The 21,551-nt window shown below is 40.2% G+C and overlaps 1 protein-coding gene across 9 annotated transcripts in view; it reads right to left on the bottom strand.

Moving 5' to 3' along the window:
- RAPGEF4 (Rap guanine nucleotide exchange factor 4) overlaps positions 1–21,551 on the bottom strand; it is a 273,372-nt gene that overhangs the window by 40,116 nt on the left and 211,705 nt on the right. For all 9 annotated transcript variants that reach the window (XM_064484913.1, XM_031451662.2, XM_031451663.2 and 6 more), the window contains 5 exons: positions 20,599–20,675; positions 20,030–20,176; positions 17,984–18,099; positions 12,077–12,165; positions 7,766–7,844 (listed from right to left, as the gene is read on the bottom strand). In XM_064484913.1, the coding sequence (XP_064340983.1) occupies positions 7,766–7,844; positions 12,077–12,165; positions 17,984–18,099; positions 20,030–20,176; positions 20,599–20,675 (508 nt within the window). The remainder of the gene's footprint in view (positions 1–7,765; positions 7,845–12,076; positions 12,166–17,983; positions 18,100–20,029; positions 20,177–20,598; positions 20,676–21,551) is intronic.

The following is a 21,551-nucleotide window of genomic DNA, read 5'->3' as shown; positions in this document are numbered from 1 at the left end:
TATTGTGTATTTAATCTCTAGGACCCCAGGCTTTCAGAATGACTAAATCTTCATTGAATTGGACCAGTTCCTTTGCTCACACAAATGTGGCTGAGGACAAACTGGATCTGTATTCAGTGAGGTATTAGGGCTGAAAATCAGAAGAGGTGAAGGCCACACAGCCTTGCTACCCTGCCAACAACCAGTTTAATATTCCATTGAGTCATTTTCCTCATGCCGGCTCTGCCGTTCAAACACTGTAATTATTTCATATATTTTTACCTAGTTATTATCTTACTCACCACAGGCACCTGTAATTTTTCTGTATTTTTTTTTTTTACTGCTCATTTACTTATTCTTAATTCAGCTAATAATGGTTCCATGTATTAAAATTATCATGGGGAAAGTAAGTGAAAACCTCCTAGGATGTAGCGGCAGCAGATTCATTACAGCTTACAACAGGGAATAAAATATTATGTATACTTTTTGCAGTAAGTACATGCTAATTATGCAGCTATTTATAAAACACTTATCAACATTCAAACTGATACTCTTCAATGTTGTTGTTTTTTAAAACCCTGCTTTGCATACAAGCTCTCTGCTTGCAGCTGAAAACAAACTTTGGGGGTCATCTGCCCACTGCCTAGACAAAGCTTTTGTATTTTCTCTACATCACGTCCTATTCCTCTCATGATGGTACAATCACTTGTTTCCAGGGGGCACGATTTATACGGGGCTTTAAGGTTTATAATGTACTTTCACACATGTAGCCTCATTTGATCTTCACAACAACCTGGGGAGGTGGGCAGGGCAGGTATAATTACCCCATTATATAGACCGGGTTCAGAGAGGTTAAGGATAATTGCCAAGCAATACAGCTTGTAAGACGCAGCTCTTAAATACAGGCCTTCTGACTTCAGAGCTTTGCTCTTCCCACCGTATTATGACCCAGCTTGCCTTTGTAGAGAGAGCACCCCCACATCCTGAGCACAAGTCTATTCCTTCCTTGATGCTGTGTGTGCTTGGGAACCCAAGCTCTGGAATTAGACCACCTGGTTCACACCCCGGCTCCCCCACTTATCAGCTGTGAGACCCCTGGCCAGTTGATTGACCATCTAGAGACCCAGTCTCTTCATCTATCAGTAAACTTCACAGGGCTGCCGTCAAGGAGGAGATGAGACAGTATCGGTAAACCACATAGAGCAGTATCTGAGACATTCTAAGTGCTCAGGAGAGGTTAGCGCTCATCATTATTACTGATCCATGTCTGAAAATCATTCAAAATCTTTTAAATGGATGGCTTTGGAATTTTTCATAAGACCTGGCATTTCTGGGTTTAACACTGTGGTGCTATTTCTTCATTTTTAAAAAATAAAGTTGAATTTATTCATTTTGTTATTTGTCTAATTAACTTTTTTTGTGAGGGGGGAGGTAGTTAGGTTTATTTATTTATTTTTAGAGGAGGTCCTGGGGATTGAACCCAAGACCTTGTGCGTGCTAAGCACGTGCTCTGCCACTGAGCTACACCTCCCCCTTGTCATGCTTTTTCTAACACAGCTGCTCCTGTGTTTGTGTGCACCTATTTATTAAGTTGGAGCTCACAGAAGTGCTTTCTGCACTGTCATTTTCTTTATGTGCCTCCCATTTTCTTCCTTGGATTTTTTTTTTCTCTCCTCGATTTTCAGAATTCTCTACGTTTTTAGAAGGCTTTAGTTCTTGGCTATTCTTTTTAGTCTTAAGTCAGGGGTTGTACTCAAAGCAGAGCAGTCAGGGCTTGGCCTAATGAAACACATTGCGCTTGGGCTCAAATATTGTTCTAACCTTTACTAGCAATGTAACTTGGAGCAAGTTACTTATCTGCTCAGTCTCACTTTCTTAATGCAAAAAGAGTACACAACCCATAGTGTTGACAGGAGGCTGAGAAAATACATACATAAAATACTTTGCAGAATATCTGATAATACACTCATTTTCTGTGAAAGAGGATACCATGTTCATATCATCATCAAACCAAATCCTCCTTATTGAAAATAAACTCTCAAACTGCATAACTGCAGAAGCAAATTGCTCTCATGGTGACACATGGATCAAACACTTTTCGGAACCCATTAAGGGACCAAAATAGTAAAATTTGGCTTTGACAAAATTTAAGCTGACAATTTTCCTTAGAAATTCAAAGATTGTTCTTAAAAACATGGCTTTAAGAATCTGATGCTCTCTTGTAAATCTTGCTTTACAAATTTTGATAAATGTTCCTCTTAGACCTAAGTCAACTTATAAAGAGAACATCCTCAGGTCATTTTCACACTGAAATGAAGGATGGAGACCCTGCCTTCTCAGCAAGGAAAGTTGTCATGTTTAACTTTGTTTCTGTATAAGGGGTATAATACATAACAAAGACAGTTTTAGCTAAAATTTACTGGCATATATGTATTCTATGTTTTCTTTTTAATTCAAGAAACTAAATAAATTATTTCCATGCCAAAAGCGTAAAATTTATGTTCAAAAAACAAATTAGGATACTAAGAGAAAATATTTGACCAAAATTATTGTTGTATTTAATTTAAATATAAACCATTTATCAGTTAAGAAAGAATCTTTTCTTTTAGCTGAAGTAACAATCTATTCTAAACAACAAAGACCTGCATTTGTTGACATACAGAGAATCTATCGGTAGGGTAAGCTTCAGGATTGGTCCAAAGGGCAGTGACGTCATCACATACTTCATTTTTTCCCCCTGACTCTCCCCTCATTTCAGCTTTGTCATAGGGCTTGTTCCCCTAATGGTTGTAGGATGGCTGTCACTAGCAATTGGGGCAACAGGCTGCCTGTTCTTTCTCTCTTTTTTATTAAACTATATTTGATTTACAATATTGTGTTAGTTTCAGGGGTATAGCACAGTGATTCAGTTTTTTTTTCCCCTGATTTTATTCCACTATATGTTACTACAAGATATTGAATATAATTCCCTGTACTATATAGTAAAGCCTTGTTGCTTATCTATTTTATGCATAGTAGTTTGTATCTGTTAATCCCATAATCCAAATTTGTCCCTCCCCTCCTCCTGTTCCCCTTTGGTAACCATAAGTTTGTTTTCTATGTCTGTGAGTCTGTTTCTGTTCTGTCTCTCAAATTTTTAAAAAATTTATTTTATTTTTTTTGGGGGGGAAAGGAGGTAACTAGGTTGGTTTGTTTATTTATTTTAGAGGAGGTACTGAGGATTGAACCCCGGACCTCATGCATGCTAAGCATGCACTCTACTGCTTGAGCTATACCCTACCTTCCTCAAATGTTGAGAAAGGTTTTCACTCAGAAGCGCCAGGAAGCCTCTCTTTGAATCCCATTGGCCCAGTCTACCTTAGCCTGTAATTTGAGAGCCAATTGTGGTCAAAGGCAGCCAATTACCATAACTACCTAGACTGACCAACTGAGATGGCACTGATGTTGGAGAGTCAACTACAATGTCCACTGCAACTAGAACTACATTAGTGCTACATGAGTTTCTCCAAACATCTGCCAGGATGTGTGGGATCTTAGGTGGCTGTTTGGCTTCTATGTGCCTGGGCTTCTCCAATATGTAAAATGAAATAAATACCATATCAGTGCTTTGTTTGGCCTCACCTGTGGGGGCTGGGTGTTGGAAAAATAAAGTAAATGATGTGAAAATGCTCTGAATCAAGAATACAGTTATTAAAATTCAAAATAATATTAACTTAGTTGTGACCACTCACTGAATTGAAGGCCTGCCTGCATTTGTACAGACAAAAGTAAGGCAGAGTTTAATCATAAAACACAAAATTAAAACAAAAGGGAAGCAACTCTGTAATAAACATTAGAAGTGCTAAAATATTACATATTCTTTGTCTACTTTTAGAAATTTAAACTAAGGAAAATACACGGGCAAGGATTTAGCTGAAAGGAAGCTGACTCACCTCATTGTGCTTGTTATAGGAAAAAAAGGTGGAAATAATCTAAATATTCAATAGGAAGAGGCTAAGAAAATTAATTATGACATGTCTGCCATATAATATTGTGAATCAATAAAAATAATATGTTTTTCTCATGCATTTTGTCACCTTGTTGCCCAGCACTGAATAATAAATTCTAAGTGTTCATAAGTGTTTGAGGAATTATCTGGGGAAAAAAAGTGTAGTTTTATTTGTATATATTGATTTGGAAAGATATCCACAGCATACTGTTAAGTGAAAAAAAATTTAAAAAAGCATATAAAACATGACCTCACTTACATAAAATTATATACAAATATACTTTCTGAAAGCTTTTTCATAATACAATGGTGAGATACCACTTGAAGTTTTCTCTCTTCTCCTTTTCTGTAAACTGAAGTTTTTTTACAATGAGACTGTTTTATTTTTAAGAATGATAAAGCTATCTCTATTTAGACAAATGGTGTGGAAAAATATTTAATGCCAGAGAAAGATATTCATAACATGTTATTTAGTGACAAAACATACACCATTGTTTATAGTATGATCCCATTCTAGTATTTTAAAGCATAGATCTGTATGTATAGAAAAACGACTAGAAGGATATACACCAAGGTAGTAACTGTCCTAATGCCTGGTAGGGTGATAGGGGTTTTAGTTTGCTTTTTTAAGACTAATGGAAAACTGAACTGAATTCTAAGTGCAGGTTTTAAAAAAGACTGAAAAAACTAGAGATGAAAAGTACAGAAACTGAACAAATATAATTTTAAAAACTCATTATAAAGCACTTGTATTCATTAGGTCAAATCATGTCCCAAGCGTATCTAATGAATAGAGAGTTTCTCTCATTAGCACATAAAAGGCCTGAAATATTAATGTTAAACAGAGTTCTACCATCCTCTCCTGTGCTAAAAGCAAAACTGGAGGAGACATACAATGTAGATTAAGGACAGAAACAGGCGTCAGTGGCTCAGGGCTCAAATTCTTTCTGTACTAGTAATTACCCTTCCCCGAGCAAATCATAATTTTTCATTATCCCAGTTTATTGACTTGGAAAAAGAGCAGTGAAAATACTGACTTCTTCGTAGGGCTGCTATGAAAAGTCACACGTCTTTGGTACTTTAAAAACACTCAGCCAAATCAACTCACTGACTGTAAGTGCTTTAGTGGGACGTGGTGAAGCATTTTACTATCCCTCTGTCCCAAAGCAACATGGGTCTTAACCCACGTGCTCAGTTTTACATCATCTCTCCTGTCACATATGGACACAGTGCTAAGCAGTTTATACGTGCTTTTTATATTTTTGCCTGTTCATCATTTATTTCTCCACTTTATTTTTCTTTATAGGCAGTCTCTGTAAAACTATCCAGTAAAGTGCTTTGCCTTCTCTTGACCAAGATGTCAGCAGTGACCCACGCGAGGCAATGACCCAAGCTATCCCCAGGGAGGTGGGAATGAGCTGAGGGCCCAGGATGTTTGGGGCAGAGTTACTCTAGCAGCTGGGCCCCTAGTTGCTGCCCGCAGGTCTCTTTCTAAGGCCTGGCCTCTTTAAGGACTCCTTCAATTCTCTGAGTTACCCTATCCTTCTGATGAATTCCTGAAGTCTGTCACAATTGGTTTATGTTACCTATGACCAAAAAAAGGAGCTCATATAATGGCCTAGATAACATCTTGCTGGAGGCAAAGGGACTAAAACTTGAGTCTTCAGCATGATATAAAAGCACTTACACATATGCGGCTTCAAGGATAGACTCCTTTTCATTTGCTTGCCTCTAGCAGGATGAGCTTCCGGCCTTCCTGGCATGCTTTCTCTAGGCATTTCAGAACAATAATTCTCATTTTACTCCCACTACATAAGGACTAGGGACTTAAACTGTCCAATATAGCAGCCACTGGTCACATGTGGCTACTTACATTTAAATTAATGAAAATCAAATAAAATTAATAATTCAGTTTCTCAGTCCTAAAAGCCAATTTCAAAGCTAGTGGCCATTGGGCTAGCATAGATATAGAACACTTCCATAGTGCCTGACACGTAGAGAGTTGATTCAAAATAGAACAGTTCGGTGAATCTAAGTTTTCACAGGGCCGGGAGTGAAGGGGGTGGTCTGAGGGCACAAGGTCATGTAGGTGGTACCCTGCCATCCTGCATCCTCTCCATCTACTGAGAAAAGAATCAGGACTGGACATCACAGGCCCCCTTGATTCTGTTTTTTTTAATGGAGGTTCTGGGGCTAGAACCCAGGAAGCCTTGGTTCACTCTTCTGTCTCCTCCTCCCCCCACATCATTAGTCCCCTCACTTCCCGACCTGGGAGTGGCGTGGGCTTCCCCCTCTAGGATCTCCTATTTTAAAGACTGAGGTCAGTGATATGAATGTTCTCAACCAGCTCTGAAGGGGAACAAGCTAATTAGTCAAAAAGTCAGAGTTTGAAAAAGAAACAAGCTGCATGTTTGGGGCTTTGAGTCGTAAAGATGGTATGACTTCAGCCACTGCGCTCTCTCACTCTTCTTTTGGTTTGTTCGCCTTACACTTATCAACATGCTAACTGCTGAAAAAAAAAATCTAAACTCAATGGTGGTTTTTATGTTTCCTTCCAACAAATCTCAAAGGTCTTGTAATGATTACCATGTATGGAGCTAAAAGAGCACAGAGAGATCCCAAATGTGTTAATTTTACTTGAGAAAAACTGAATATGAGCCAGAAAGAATATATAATATATTTAAGTCTCATTAAGCTGTCATTACTTGGAAAGATAGTTTCCAGGCAAATAAACACCCAAATCTCACTCTTGCAGCTCCCTCTGAATAGTACATTGAACTGCAATCTCCTAGCCTCACACACTCTGTTGACTTCAAAGAGAATTATGGGTGAACAAGGAAATGAGAATCAGGTAGGACAGTTATAATTCTGAAAAAGGAAACATGCCAACATTGATTGCATTGCTCAGAAAGAAAGAATGCCATTCTCCTTCAGTACAGTTAACTGCTCAAAAAGGCCAAAGTGTTCGGGGGCCGGAATTTTTGTTGCTTTAAAAATAAAGCAAGGTTAGAGAATACACTTTCACATTCTGCCAAAGTTGAGGGTGTAACTCATTAGCAACAGTCACTTCTTTTATTTAGCTTATGTCCTTGGAATGTTCCCTCTGTGCTAGACACTGTGCACCAATTGGTCAACTCAATAGACTACTGAAACGCTGCCCCAAGTAAGTTCAAGGTTAAGCCGCTTAGAGAAACTGCCATTAGAACTTCAAGTTTTGTATCTCTGACATTAGTCAGTGGGATAATAAAAATGGCAACAAATTTCAGTATCTAGAGGATAGGGCAGACTAAGAAGGATGTAAAAGAAAAGTTAACCCACAATGGTAACTTGTATATATCTCGGCAGGTTAGTGGTCTGATTAATACTACAGCTCAGAGGGACACAAACAGATCACGGTCCATCCCGCCAGGTACCCGACAGTGGTACAAAGTCTATCTCCAACCTTAGGAAACTGTCCCTAATGATGCTCCCTAGTAATACTCTCGTCCACAGCCTTCTCTAGCCTACCTCCCAGGTGTGTGTATCTCTCAGCAGCATCACTTTTCTGAGGCAACTTGGCTTACATTTCTCTACCCAGGTAATGAAGAGGGAATCCTTAAACATGGCACAGCAAAACCATGCCAGGAAGAGCTGGGAATCTGTGTGCATGGAAAGCTGCTGATGTTTCAGAGTCTGACAGGGGTGGAGAGTACACTTCTGCCTGGGCCGTGACTTACCTGAAGAGATGCGATGAGATAATGACCATGTACATGTGGGGTGCTGTCGAGGAAATAGAGACTTTTCACAACGAAAGGATATTGGGCCACCAGAGCTGGGCAAAGCTGGGTATTTGGCATAAAAACACAGTGCATCATAACAAAGTCATTTAAAACAGAATCTGTAGGCGGGGGAAGGAAAACAAAGCAGAAAAGGAAGTTAGATTCCTGCAGAAACGTTTAGGAAATCAAGAGCTGGCTTGGGATAGCAAGGTTTTACTGTTCAAAGAAGCACTGCATATAAAAATAATAATGTTACAGAGCTTGAGATCAAAACTCAATTTCTTAGGACAGTGGATAAAAAGTACAATATTTTTAAAAGAGACAGACTTGTCTTAATGGCACTGGCCACCTTAGCCACAATGAATTTAAAAAAATATATCTGTAATTAAAGAGCCACACATGGGCAGTGCCATGTGTGCAGAACTATGACATGGTCATTTGTCTATTTTACACCATATGTCTTTTGTCAGTATTTTTTTCCTTTGTTTCTCTTTCATCTCCTCCTCTCAGAGAGAGCAATAAAAGATGAAAGTGTGATAGAATTATAGAGAAAGGAGATGGTAAGAGCAGAGAACTGGTGAGGGAAACAAAAGCAGCTAAAAAAAAAAAAGGCAAGATAAAGGCTGAAGACAAGATAAAGACCGTGAGCAGCAATTGAAGCAAAACACAATCTCTTCGGTAGATTAAAATGGTCAATGCCCTACATTTGGAGCTATTTTGTAGGTAGGTAAACAGGAAGATGGCAAAAGAAGTAAGGCAAGCCCCTCAAAGAAGCTTCATTGCTTTGTTCTGAATTTGATGCTGGTTCTTCACTGCAAAGACAACGCTATCCAGGCAGTCCTGGTGAGAAAGCTCGTGAAGACGGACTGAAAGGCCTCAGAGTACACCCCCTGCAAACCTGCTCTGGGGGTTTTCAACTGAAAAACGAACTACCCTGGCTGAGTTCCATGAAACTCACATAATTTTTCTAACAGAAAATGGTGAGAAATATGAGAATTTTAACTATATAAATTGAATATCCAATGCCTATGTTTTAAATTAATGTGTATTATCAAAGTTGGAATCAGTGACTAAAGGTTTAAACTTATACTCATTTTTTGAAAATTGAGATAATTGTCATATAACACTGTATCAATTTAAGGTGTACAATGTGTTGATTTGATGCATTAATAGGCTGCAATATGATTACCACCGTAGCCTCAGCTAACCCCTCTGACACCTCACATAATACCATTATATTCATTTAAATATAAGTGATGAGTGTAATTTAAAGCTGTCATCACTTGGTGTTACCAGTAATTTCAGCCCCATTATCCTGAGCCAGAGAAGATGCTGAGGTGTCAGACAGAAGCTGTGTGGGACTTTTTTCTCAAGTATGAAAGGACTTTGGCTTGTCTGAGTTGAACATCAGGGTCACCTTTACATGTTGTAGATATTCTATGAGGATAGGAGGAAAAAATGCTTATTTATAAGGCTCCCAGAAGACCTGTGCTGTACAGTAGTTTAAATTTCACTAGAGCAGAGATTTCAGTAAGGTTCTCCAAGGCTGGTGAGCTGGTCAATTAGCGCAGTAATCACCCAGCACCCTCATTTCAATGTAGCTCTCTTATTCTCTACTCATAGGCAGTAACTCTTGAGAACCGATTAAAAAAAAAAGTCATTGCTACTAGAACATGATTTCCCAAGCTCTTAAGGACTAATGCTGGTTATAGAAGTGAAAGGTGTAGGAAACCAATACCTCTTAGGGAGAAAACAGATGTTTCGGTAAATTAAGAGAATGTGCTATCAAACCCAGGGGTGTTCATTTCTATGACGCAAACCAGTTGCACTCTGATGTCTCTCATTGTATTGTAAAACCATCAATGCCAGGGGGCTCCCACCCCACTGATTCCATGAGTTTCAGGGCACTGCACCAAGACTATTTTTAATGTCCAGGATGACTATGTGGTAGATTCATATTTTTGATTATGAGAATGATACTGATTTTTTCTTTATCTCCAAGCCATGTAAATTACTTGCAAGAAAAATAAAATCGGAAAAACCGCAGGGAATAAAGTTCACTATCAGATTATGAGGTGAACTTAGTTCTAACATCAAAAATGGAAGAGTCAGGAATCACATCCTATGTGGCAGCCATTGCGATAACTGATTTCTGGGCTTCAAGTTCTTACGAAGCAGTAATTCAGTCCCCTCCTCTCTCAGAAGTAACTTTAAAAGGAGGAATATATTTGTCCTTCACATGTAGTAAAGATCTTACGGATCTTTCCTTAGATGCCACAGTCTCTAACACACCAGAATGTTCCTTTTCAGTCAATATTCACTTTAGAGAAGATGCTGTTTCTTGTATTACACAATCACACATTCTGGACAACAGTTAATCAGAGGGGGAAAAGTCTGCTATATTTTTCCTGACCTCGGGTCCTAGAAATTTGGTTTATTTAAGATTATGTTTGCCTCTTGGAAGTAAGCAATCCTCTCCAAAATGGGCCCTCAAGGATTTCCTTTTTCAAAAAAAGATCTTATCACATTCTCCTCGCTCAGACATCTGTAACCACTTCTCAAAGCTTAGCTTCACATTTAAGATGCTCCAAGGTCTGGACCCTAATTCTTAGGCCTTACCTTTTTTCCAGCACTTGTGTATATGATAGTCTAGCAACACCACATGGCCTGGTCTTCCTTGTCTGTTTCTAGGTCAGCACTCATGTATGGAAAGCTTTGTCCCCGGTTACCAGCCTTCCCTCAGGGCCACTTCAAAGGCTATATCCTTGGGGACAATCTTCCTGGTCCTCTCAAGTTTATAATTAAGTTGCACATTCCTTTATGTCCTCTGGCAGGTTATAAACTTCCTGAAGACAGGAGGGTGATTCCTTGTTCACATTGCCTTGTCCAAAGCATCCAGCTTAGTACCAGCCCAGCAAGGTCCTCAACAAACATTGAACTGAACGTAACTGCCCTAGTGTCAGAGATCTTGCCTTTTATATCTACTGCTCCCCAGTTAATTCGCTCCATAAAAAACTCAGATAATCTAGTGATGAAATGAGAAAATGGAATGAGAAGATAAAGTAAGAAGTAAATCAGTGATCAAATACTTTCTGGAGGGATGTAATAATAATGATAACTTTACCCTGAGTATATTGTGAAGAGAAAAGAAATGAACTCTGAACTACCACTAAGTTTTTAAAATAAATCTCTGAACTTCTTTTAGTGAGAAATCTTCTATGGATCTCAGTGTGCTTAGAGTATTAGCCTATTATTCTGAGAGACAGGCCAGTAGTAAAGGGTATTTTTTTTTTAAATAGCTGAATGTGTGCTGTTCCCAAATCACATATAAGATGGTAACCAAAGTGGAGAATGATCTCAAAACTCTGAACACTTAGTTCATGGATGAGGTTCGTCTCATTCATCCTCAAATCTCTGTGTCTTAGTTAACGAGACTGGTTCACTGTAAGGTGGTATTGTGGCTTGATTTTTTTCCCTTCCAAAAAGATATGCTGAAGTCCAAAGCCTGCAGACCTCAGAATCTGACCTTCTCTGGAAACTTACTTCTTATTTCTTTGCAGATGCAGTCAAGATAAGATAATTAATGTGGGACCTAATCCAACATGATTGGTGTCCTTATAAAAAGGGGAAATTTGGACACAGAGGCAGATGCACAGAGGGAAGACTATGTCAAGACATAGGGAGAGTACCATGTGAAGGTGAAGGTGAATATTGGAGTGAGGCAACGCCAAGCCAAGGAATGCCCGACATGGCCAGCAAACCCCCGGAAGCGAGGAGAGATGTGATCAGATTGTCCCTTACAGCCCTCAGGAGCCAGCCCTGATGTCACCTGGATCTCAGACTTCTAGCCTTCAGAACAGAGGGACAACACATTTTTGTTGCTCAAGCCAGCCAGTTTGTGGTGCTTTGTTATAGCAGTCCGAGGAAAGGAACACAAGTGGTGTTTGGTTACACTCCGGGCAGCCCAGGGATCTGCAGTCGTAATGAGAACCACTCTGCTCCCAGCTGGAGCAGGACTGTGCCTTTTATGGAGGCAGCTTCAAATCAGGAAAAAGTAGGATTAAAATGATAACCTAATAGGTACCTACGGAAGGTAGAATTTAAATGATAACTTAAGATATGCCTTTGGAAGGCTACTCCTCATATGGATGAATGAGAGAGCCATCTGCAAAGGGCAGCCAGGACCAGAGCAGGCAGAGAAGGGTTGAAAAGATGCTCTTCTAATGGAAATACACATAACCCATTTCTAAAACTGCTTTGGCTACACACACTGAGAATGAATTCAGATTTTTTTTTTTTTACAATGCTCTGCATGGATTTTATGGACATAGAACTGTTCTAGGTTGATTACCTGTTGCTTCATTTAAAGCTGGCTCGAGACGTATTGTTTCTAGAAAATGCTCTAAAATTTTTTCAGGTGTTCCTGACATCACAGTATACCTAGATGAGAAATCAAACCAGCATTAGTTTCAGTTTTTCAAAAGTAGGAAAATCATAGAACTTTTTACATATCTAAAACTTTTTTCTGAGATCCCAGTAAACCACACTGACTTAACTTACGACCCATATTCTCCGTATGGTAAGAAAGACCCTATACCTTTGCAAAGTCATACAGGAAGACGATAGAAAAACCACAAACTGAAGGAGTTATTAAAATGTTATTCTTTCTTCCCTACATGGAACTAAAGTAAACTTCTTGGAGAGTGGTTCTGGCAGGCTGGGAACTGAGGCACTTCAGCCTTGTTCCAAGGGGAGTGAAAAGGAACATGCAAATCCCAGGGTGGTTCAGGTCAGGCAGGGGGAGCTGGCGAGGGGAAGTGACAGTAAACTAGGTTATCCATATATGGGTTACTTGTAGCAAAATTGCGGTCCCACACTGGATTCCCCTGACTATTTCTGGAATGCTGTGTCTTTCCCAACTGTACACTGGTATGTGCTTTGGAAATGCAGCTAAGAATAAAAGAAAAGAAAACAAAACCCCCAAACGCCAATGAGCCAACAAAGAAACCCCAGTAGCATCTGAACAGGAAATAAATCAGTAGTAGAACATCCATATAATTTATTTCAATACCAAATTACTTGGCAGGGTGGGGGGGTTAGGTATGATTTCAGAAGTTCCATCCATGAAACTCTTTAAGCCACACGGGAGGACTGCTTTTGTAAATTGAACGTGGGTTATTTCAAAGTCATGTTCAAGATGGTAACAAAACAGTGAGTGAAAATGATAGGCAAAACACATGAAGATGATCCAGGGGCTCCTGTTCCAAAACTGAGATTTTGCTTTTCTGCTCAGTGTTTGACGTACAGCAAAATGACAAGGAAGAAAAACAGCAATGAAAAGAAAATCCTCCTGTGTTTAGAAAGCAGCGGGAGGGCTCAGCTCCAGGAGAATTCAGATGTCTTCGCCTCCTGACCAATACCCTCCTCCCTGCTTGAGACCTTGGAGGAAGTGTGTTGAGAGCCCAAGACTATCTCTAATGTGTTAAGTCTCCTGCCTGAGGAGGTGAGGAAGAGGCAACTCAACACACAGCCCTGCACACGTGCACACGGAGGGTGAGTGAAGTATTCCTGGTGTGGACGGAGGTAGCAAACGCATTCCACCTGGAAGACGACCATGATTTGAATCTACTGAGAGTGCGCATGCGCACGCGCGCCTGCAGGACCCAGGGGAGCTGAGGAGTTCCATCTTCTAAAGAACCTGGCCCGTTTCTCAAAGTAAATAAGGTATAAGACAAGGACATTTCCTCTTGTAGGCAATGGCTATTTGAGGTAAGGAGAAGGCATATCTATAAATGACTTTCAATACTTAAATGGAGAACATTGCTGAGCTCATTCAGTAATTCCCAAAATAGTTGATTCCTTTTTTTTTTTTAAATAGATGATTCTTTGATGGCCCTCCTCAGATGAGCTAGAAGAGGACCAGCATCTGGTCACATGAATAAGGAACTGGGGTGGGAGAGGGCACTGAACATCTGCCGAATGTTTCCTGTGCCCCAGACAACTAGGTGGGCACTGACCAATGGCGTCACATTTCGCTCCTGCTGGTTAAATCCCATCTTCATTCTGCAGATGGAGAAACTGCTCTGAAAGAGGAGGCGTCAGCCCGTGGTCACAGAGTCAGTAAACACAACATCTCTGCAGTGGGCCGGGTCTGGCTTCGGAGCACAAGCAGGGGTCAGGGCACTGCCCGGCCTGTGAGCGGGACACTGTGGCCTGAGGCTCCATCCAGGCACCTGGAGCTCATCCTGAACAGGAGGTCCGCCCTGCAATTTAAAAGCCCCTCAGAAGGGCTTGTTTGCTTGTTTCTGAGAACAAGTTTCCTTTAATAAGAGTGTAAAGACATTATACACAAGACCAGCCGCGTGTTGCTTCACATGGCCGTGGGCAGCTGTTGCTAGCGGGCTCCCGGCTCCACAGCTGGCCACACGAATGACTGATACATCCGTCTGTCATTGGTTCCCCTGTGAAAAGGTTAGCTCTGATAGAAGGTTGGCTTCTCAGTCTGGTGTTCTCGGTCTGGACATCCCTCAGCTAGGGTATTGTGTCTGGTCAAGGAGAAGGAAGGCTTACCTGGCTGGCAAACCTTATACACGACCACCTCGCTAGGGAGAGAAAATGGCATCTCGGCTCCCTGCCCACCTGCTCAATAGCAGACACCAGGGCATCTGTCTTTTGCTACCACGGCTCCTTCTAGGGGTACAGCTGCCTTACACTAACCTCTCCCTCTTCTCAGCTCCACAGAAGGCTGTCCAGGGGTTGACATTCTCTCAGGGAAGGGAAGTCTGAAGAGGGAGGGCCAGGGAGCTTCTGGCCTGTGATCTCACGGCTCTGGGCTTGCCTGAAACATCACGTTACTGCTTTGTTTCAGGCTGGACTCTGCCAGGTGCCTGTTACTTCACCTCTGTTTAAATGAAGGACTTGAAGACCAGACAGTATGGCTCTTTTCAGATTATCACATGAAGAAGTTACCAAGTTAAAGAGGACCCCAACTGGTTATATTATCCAAGCTGTGAGGTTTTAAACCTGTGACAGAAAATCTTTTTTTTTTTTTTTTTTTTTTTTGGTGGCAGGGGAAATTAGGTTTATTTATTTATTTATTTTTTTGGAAGAGGTGCTGGGGGTTGAACCCAGGACCCAATGCATGCTAATCGTGAGCTCTACCACCTGAGCTGTACCCTCCCCCCAGAAAATCTTTTTCTAACACCAAGTCTGGAAATGAGGATACTTCTATCTGCACCTAGAACAAAAAAGAAATGGGAGAGAGGCCCTGGAAGGGACTATCTTTCTGCAAACAGGATGGAATTAAGTGGTTGGTTGTCTAAGGAAAAAGCAACACAGCAACTAAAACAGGAATAGTCATTTCAAACCACATAACCACAGAACAAACAATATTCAAAATGGTAAATGTTTGAGGGCTTCATATACATCCATCATGAGAAACACTGTTTCTCTATTGACATTTTAATATCACAACAGGGTTGAGTGGCTTGGGGAGAGTTAGGCAGTTTTGAAAATTTAAAAAGTATAGATGTCCCTCAGTATACACAAGAGGTTGGTTGCAGGACCCCCGCAGACACCAAAATCCATGGATGCTCAAGCCCCTTATATAAAATAGCAGAGTATTTGCATATAGCCTATAAAAGTCACTTGTATACTTTATCTATATTACTTATATCATCTACTACAATGTAAATGCAATGTAAATAGTCATCAGTACAATGTAAATGCTATTTAAACAGTTGCCCTCCTATGGCAAATTCAAGTTTTGCTTTGGGGAACTTTTTGGAATTTTTATCCCCCAAACATTATCCATGTACAGTTGGTTAAATCTGTGGACATGGAACCCGCAGATATGGAGGGCCAACTGTGTGCATAAACTATCCTGGATTTCTCAGGGGAAAAGTGAATCAGAAAAATAATGTTTTCAGCACCAACATGGTGACCCTCTTTGAGCTGAGAAAGGATAATTTCTGAGGAGACAGAGGCCTTAAAGGATCCCATATTTTAAGTTCATCCATAGACACAGTTGTTGCCATGTTCTCCGAGTTGTCCAGAACATCAGGCCAAAGTTCCCTGACATGCCCCCTGCCCTTTTCAACTCTGGCCTGGCTCCAGAAAGCCTGCCTGAAAATGATCCCTTGAAAGAGTGGCTTTTTATTCTTCAGGGAATGGATTTGGCCTGATGTGCTATTTTGTACTCTCGATATTTCCTAAATAGTGTGCTGTGAACATGCACAAGGCTTTGAATTATATAAGAAATCTGGATTGGTCCACAGAACACAAATAAGGAGATACAATGGAAATCAGATCCAGGCCTAAAGTTAATTAATACTTGTGACCTCTCCTTTTTCTTCAGTTTGATTTCATTTTAAAAATCTGTATTTGGAGAGCATTCTAAATGGAAGCTGTTACAATAAGCAAATACTATTGAATTATGATCCATATATATATACACACACACACACACACACACATATATATGTATTTTAATGGCAGTACTGGGGATTGAGCCCAGCACTTTGTGCATGCTAGGTACACACTCTACCATTGAGCCATACCGTCTCCTTGCAAACCTTTGATCACTGCCCCCTGCTATGAAGAGGTGAAGGAAGCGGGGGGGTGGGGGGGTGCTCCCAGGCACCTCTTGATCAAATGTTTTAAATTTGGGGAGAATTTTCAAGGCTAATTTTTTCAGGGAGCAAGACTTTCCAGAGCCATCTGTGGCATTATTAAAGAATGGAGATGATCACTATAAAATGGTCTCATTAGATTTAAGAGTGCTAAAGAAAATCACCGGGGGTAGTCCCGAACTTCACATAAAAAATGTTTTCATTCTCATCTTTTGTGGGCTGGAAGGACAACAGTTGAAAAACATCTGAGCAAAAACATTTTTCAAGAATGCACAGTAGTAGAAAATAGAAAAATAGTAAAGAATTCTAGATGGTAATTTTATAGGTTTATAAATGAAAGGATAGTTTTTTTTTAATATAGTCTATTTTATGTCAGGCCTTTTGAAATACATTGCTTTGCAATGTTTATTAGTGTTGAGGATAGAGTATTTATACACTATATTTCACTGTAACAAGTTCTGAGGCTGACAGAGCACGGACTTGTGAGTTGGTCCAGTTGCACCTGAACGCAAGCTCTCCCGTTACAAGCGTTGTAATCCTGGGTAACTCACTTCTCTGAGCCTAAAATTTTCCATCTTCTGTTAAAAAGAGGATGTAAAAGGATTAGGTAAAATATGCAAAATATACTATGGCTGTTTAGTAACGTTCTATTTCTTCCTGACCTCTTTGCAGATACGTTGACTCATCCAGATGAAATGTCTGAGCCTTAGGCTCTCAGTCTAAACAATAACAGCTCATCATTTATGCTGACTGTCCTGATTAATGGGAACATCCCATGTACTTGGCAAAGAAAGGAAAACACTTGAGATGCATTCTTTTTCAATACAGTATTTGCTCACATTTCTTTAGCTACAGCACTGGTGTTTTTATTATTCTAAGATTAAAAATTAATCTTTAAATGAGATCCAGTAATTTTCCACAATTTCTTAGCACTACATTTCCTACTTCCCAGTCTTACTACTCAATTGTTGGTACATTTAATGGAAAAAAGTCTTGTGTAAGTAGTTGCAGCAAAAGATAGAATGGAACATACGTGGAATGAAGAAGAGTCAAGTTAAACAGGTGACCTGAGAAAGGGGAAGCAAATACCCTTTTGACATTAGCAGGAATAAGTATGGATGAGGCCAAATGGACGTCTCCAGACTACAATCAACAGACTGTTTTATATCTGAAGTCAGGTTTCCTTCAAAGATGCTCATGCTGATAATAAGATGAAAGCACTTCTTGAGAAATCCTATACGTGAAATTCAAATACCAAAGGTTCCCTGCACCTAGGGGCCTGCCTACCCACCCCTCGAGCTGCCTGGCAGACCTGTTTTCATCACTTACTCCGATGCTTTCGGCTCCAAAGCTATTAATGGTTGATGGCAGCACAGAGAGAGTGTTTTTAGAGCAGGGGAATATTCTCCTCCGAATTACTCGAGGCAGCACCAAGCGCAATGCGGTGCCAGAAACGGATACATTATACTCCACGAGATGTGTGATTAGTCAATAGAGAGAGAGAAAAAAAAAAGTCACACACACTGCCGTCTTCCACAAAGAAGGAGAACGTGCTATTGTAGAGATGATGATACCAAGTGAAAAGGTTAATCACAGTCTGGCAATTGCAGTGTTGGATGCAAACCTACTTTTGCTGAGGCTGTGAGTTTCCTTGATTAGAAGCCCTGTTTCCTGCTGGGACCTTCTCCAGCACCAAGACGTCTTGGTCATGTTCTTTAAGTCTGACTGTATTCGCCTCAACGTCCTGCAAATACAAATTACACCACATACAGATGCTGCCGTTTTCTCAGACAATGAAAAAAATTCCCAATGCTTCAGAAAAAAACTCATTTGGTGCTTGTGATGCTAATTGTTGGCATCTACAAATTAAGTCATTTTCAAAGTCAAGGGCTGGAACGGTCAGAGAGAGGACCAGATGAGGTTTGAGGCATGTGGTTTTAAAACCCTGCTTGTACCCCAGATTCAGAAAATCAGCTGAGTAGAGAGAAGTGTGGCTGTGCTCAGAGAAACCTTTGGGAGAGGGTGGTACAGCGGAAAGAGAGAAGAGCAAAAGCACTTATTCTCTATAAAAATATGTGGCAAACAGCACGCAGCTTCAGCAGGGTTCTTTCATTCTGATTATCTTCTGAGGAGATTTTGTTTTCTTAGGAAACATGTTTCCTAAGAAGCATGTTTTCCCTCAAATCAAAAGAGTTTTTAAAAATCCGTTTGAAATGTGTTAAAAACAGTTTTCAGTTACTTTGAATAATTCCATAAATTACACCAGTGATAATGATCCTAATCTGATTCTTTCAAAAAAATTTTTTGGCTGAGTGTAAACTCCATGTGTGTAGACTTCAAAAAGAGTAAAGTCTAAATTTCAATGTCATTTAAAATAATTTATTAAACAATGTAATGTACTTTTTTCTTATCATCTGGCTCCTATTTTAAGAGATTAGATTTAAAAAACCAAGTCAAATCCATGTGGTGTGTTTTTTTTTTTCTATATTATTCAATGCTTTAATTTTTAACTTCACTTTTTTTTTTTTTGCACTAAGAGAATGCATTCCTAAGATAAACTTTGTTGTCAGAAATTCTGTCACCAATGCCAAGAGCTTATAGCTGTGTAGGGATAGGTGTCCATACATAAGGAACAGGAGCGAGGGTGCAAATCATCATTAAATAATGCCAAATGTACCAGAAAGCACAGAAGCCACATTTAGAAGTCTGGGGTAGGACAGAGAAAGACACTCAGGCTGGGAGAGGCAGAGAAGAGCGTCTGCTCTGCACGCCAGGAGGGAGGGGGAAAAGCAAAGCGATCTTGGAGGGAGCAGTCACTCTGGGTGAGGTGAGATAGACTCTGGGCCCCCTGAAAGGCCAGGGGTGACAGCACACTGTCATGACGCCCAGCAGTCCACAGTCAAGCCTCCACCAGCTGAAGCTGGGTTGTCCCTCCCAAGGGAACAGGGGCTGGATGGTGGGGAGAAACCAGGGACCATCTCTTCTAAGCATCACCCACTCTCACAAATATTTTAACAAGCTTGCATTAGGCCCTTCTTCAGAGCCAACTTTAAGTGCAATTTCATGGCTCCTTCCACCACCCGGATTATTCTTCACCTACTTGCCGAAGTCTGAAATTCCGTTAGTGTGAATCAATCTGACATGAAGCACTTGAAATGAAAATGCTTGGTTGGAGTAATCATGGTGGGCATTAATTCCCACTAAAATGTCATCACCTAATAAATCCAGAGGGTGTATGAGGATATGAGAGAGGATATCAGATTTGGGAAGAGATAGGAGGTGGAGACTAGGAAGGTTTAGGATAAAGAAAGACCTGGAGAATGAGGTGGGGAAGGACTCAAAAGGGGGAGCCCAGGATTGCCAAAGAGAAATGTCTCAGACCCTGACATTTTGCCTAGGCACCCCCATTTGTCTTCAGTTCTCACGGACCAGTGCAGGTGTGTGCAGGGGCATTTGGTCCAGCACAGCATGCCGCATTGGCGGCTTTACTGGATATCACTGCTGGACCTCAGAACCCACCAGCTCCCTGAACCCAGCAGGTTTGTAAGCAAGGCTCTTTGGCCCGAGAGCATTCATGAATCATAAGACCGCTCAATTAACACCGCACTCAATTCTTCACTTAGCTGGCAAAAGTGAAAATGGGATGCTTCAGTCACACTCCACCTCGGACTCACCCTCAGGATCCGGTTGAAATCCTCCTTGTCTACTCTCAGGAAATGACAGTTGTCTTCTCGCAAGACAATGGAGGCAGCTCTTGGGGCATCATTCACTAGTGCTAACTTGCCAAAGTCATCACCCTCATGCAGGGTACAGACCACACCCTGGAGAGAGCAAAACATCCCAATGAACGTGAGCCTTGAAAAAGCAAACACCCAGCCACCTCACACCACAAGGCCCCCTGCCCCTAAAACGCTGTATCTATCAACAGGCGGTACCCAGGGATGCCAAAGGGGATGGCCACATGATTAAATTATAATATCCCATTTTTCTTTTATTTAGTAATAAGGGCTAGGGCTTAATTTAAATGTATACATTATAATCTGTAAGGAGATGAGTCCCAGAAAGTTCAATACTACTCTGAGTATAACAATTCAGATTATTTATGATTAGAGATCTTATAATGTCTTTTCTATATTGAGTAACAATGTTGCAGCAAGTTTAATTGTAGCATTACATTGTTAATACTTAGAGCCACTAGTAAATGGAGCATAATAAAGTTTCAAAAAGAAAAAGATATATATACCTTGCCATAAATGACTACATTCACTGATCCTTTTAGAATAATGTACCAGGAGGTACCTTCTTCTCCCTGGTTAAACACTAGAAACAAAAAGATGAAAAGACTGATGACAAGAATAGAAGCGCATCAATATCAATTACAGCTTATCCAATCATCATTTGTGAGTCCCCAGAGTTATGCATTTATACTGGAAGGGAAAAAAATTCCTGGCAAATACTAACTTATTCAGGTGGAATATTACTTCCTTTTCTATAAAACGAAAGGCACAGAAATACTGCCCTCCTTGCTACGCCCTGAAAAGCAGGTAGGAATTTACTAGATATCGATTCAGCAGCAATCCATTCCTTAAAGCAATACACTTCCCTCAACAATTCAGCAAAACTTACTATGCCATGGAGAATAGTTTTTTAAAGTAATCTGACCAGTAATGTGAAGTTTGAAAACATGCAAATCAGCACTACACACGGTTGATGGATCCATATCTACATATTTTTTTTAAAAAATGGGTTGGAATGAGGTAAAGGAGAGAGCAGGAGACCTTCCACTGTATCTGTAGAATTTTGTTCTTTAGGAAAATATGAAAATAAATATGGTGTGATGTTAGTGTTTGATAGTGTTTTTTTAAAAACTGTTTGAACAACCTCTTTTTTGTTTGAAATATTTAAATATTTCATGATAAAATGAAAACCATCAGTAAGTTTGAATTAAAAGAATAAAAGAGAAGTTGTAAGTCATCACTGAGCATAACAATTTAAAAAATATTAAAGTGAAACTTTAAAAATTTAAAGAAAGGACGTTCTTACTAAAATAAATATCAATGTCAGAAATACCACTTCTGATGACTGAAAGTAAAATATTTGAAACACAATTTTAAATTCTTTTTGCTTTTTACAATTTACGTTCTCTGCTTATTTGACTAACACAACTCAGTCTGAAGAAAGAGCAAGATTTTCCAA

The sequence above is a fragment of the Camelus dromedarius genome, chromosome 4, assembly GCF_036321535.1.
Source record: "Camelus dromedarius isolate mCamDro1 chromosome 4, mCamDro1.pat, whole genome shotgun sequence".
NCBI lineage: Eukaryota > Metazoa > Chordata > Mammalia > Artiodactyla > Camelidae > Camelus > Camelus dromedarius.
The sequence above is the reverse complement of the archived record's forward strand: the minus strand, read 5'-3'. Positions and strand labels throughout refer to the sequence as shown.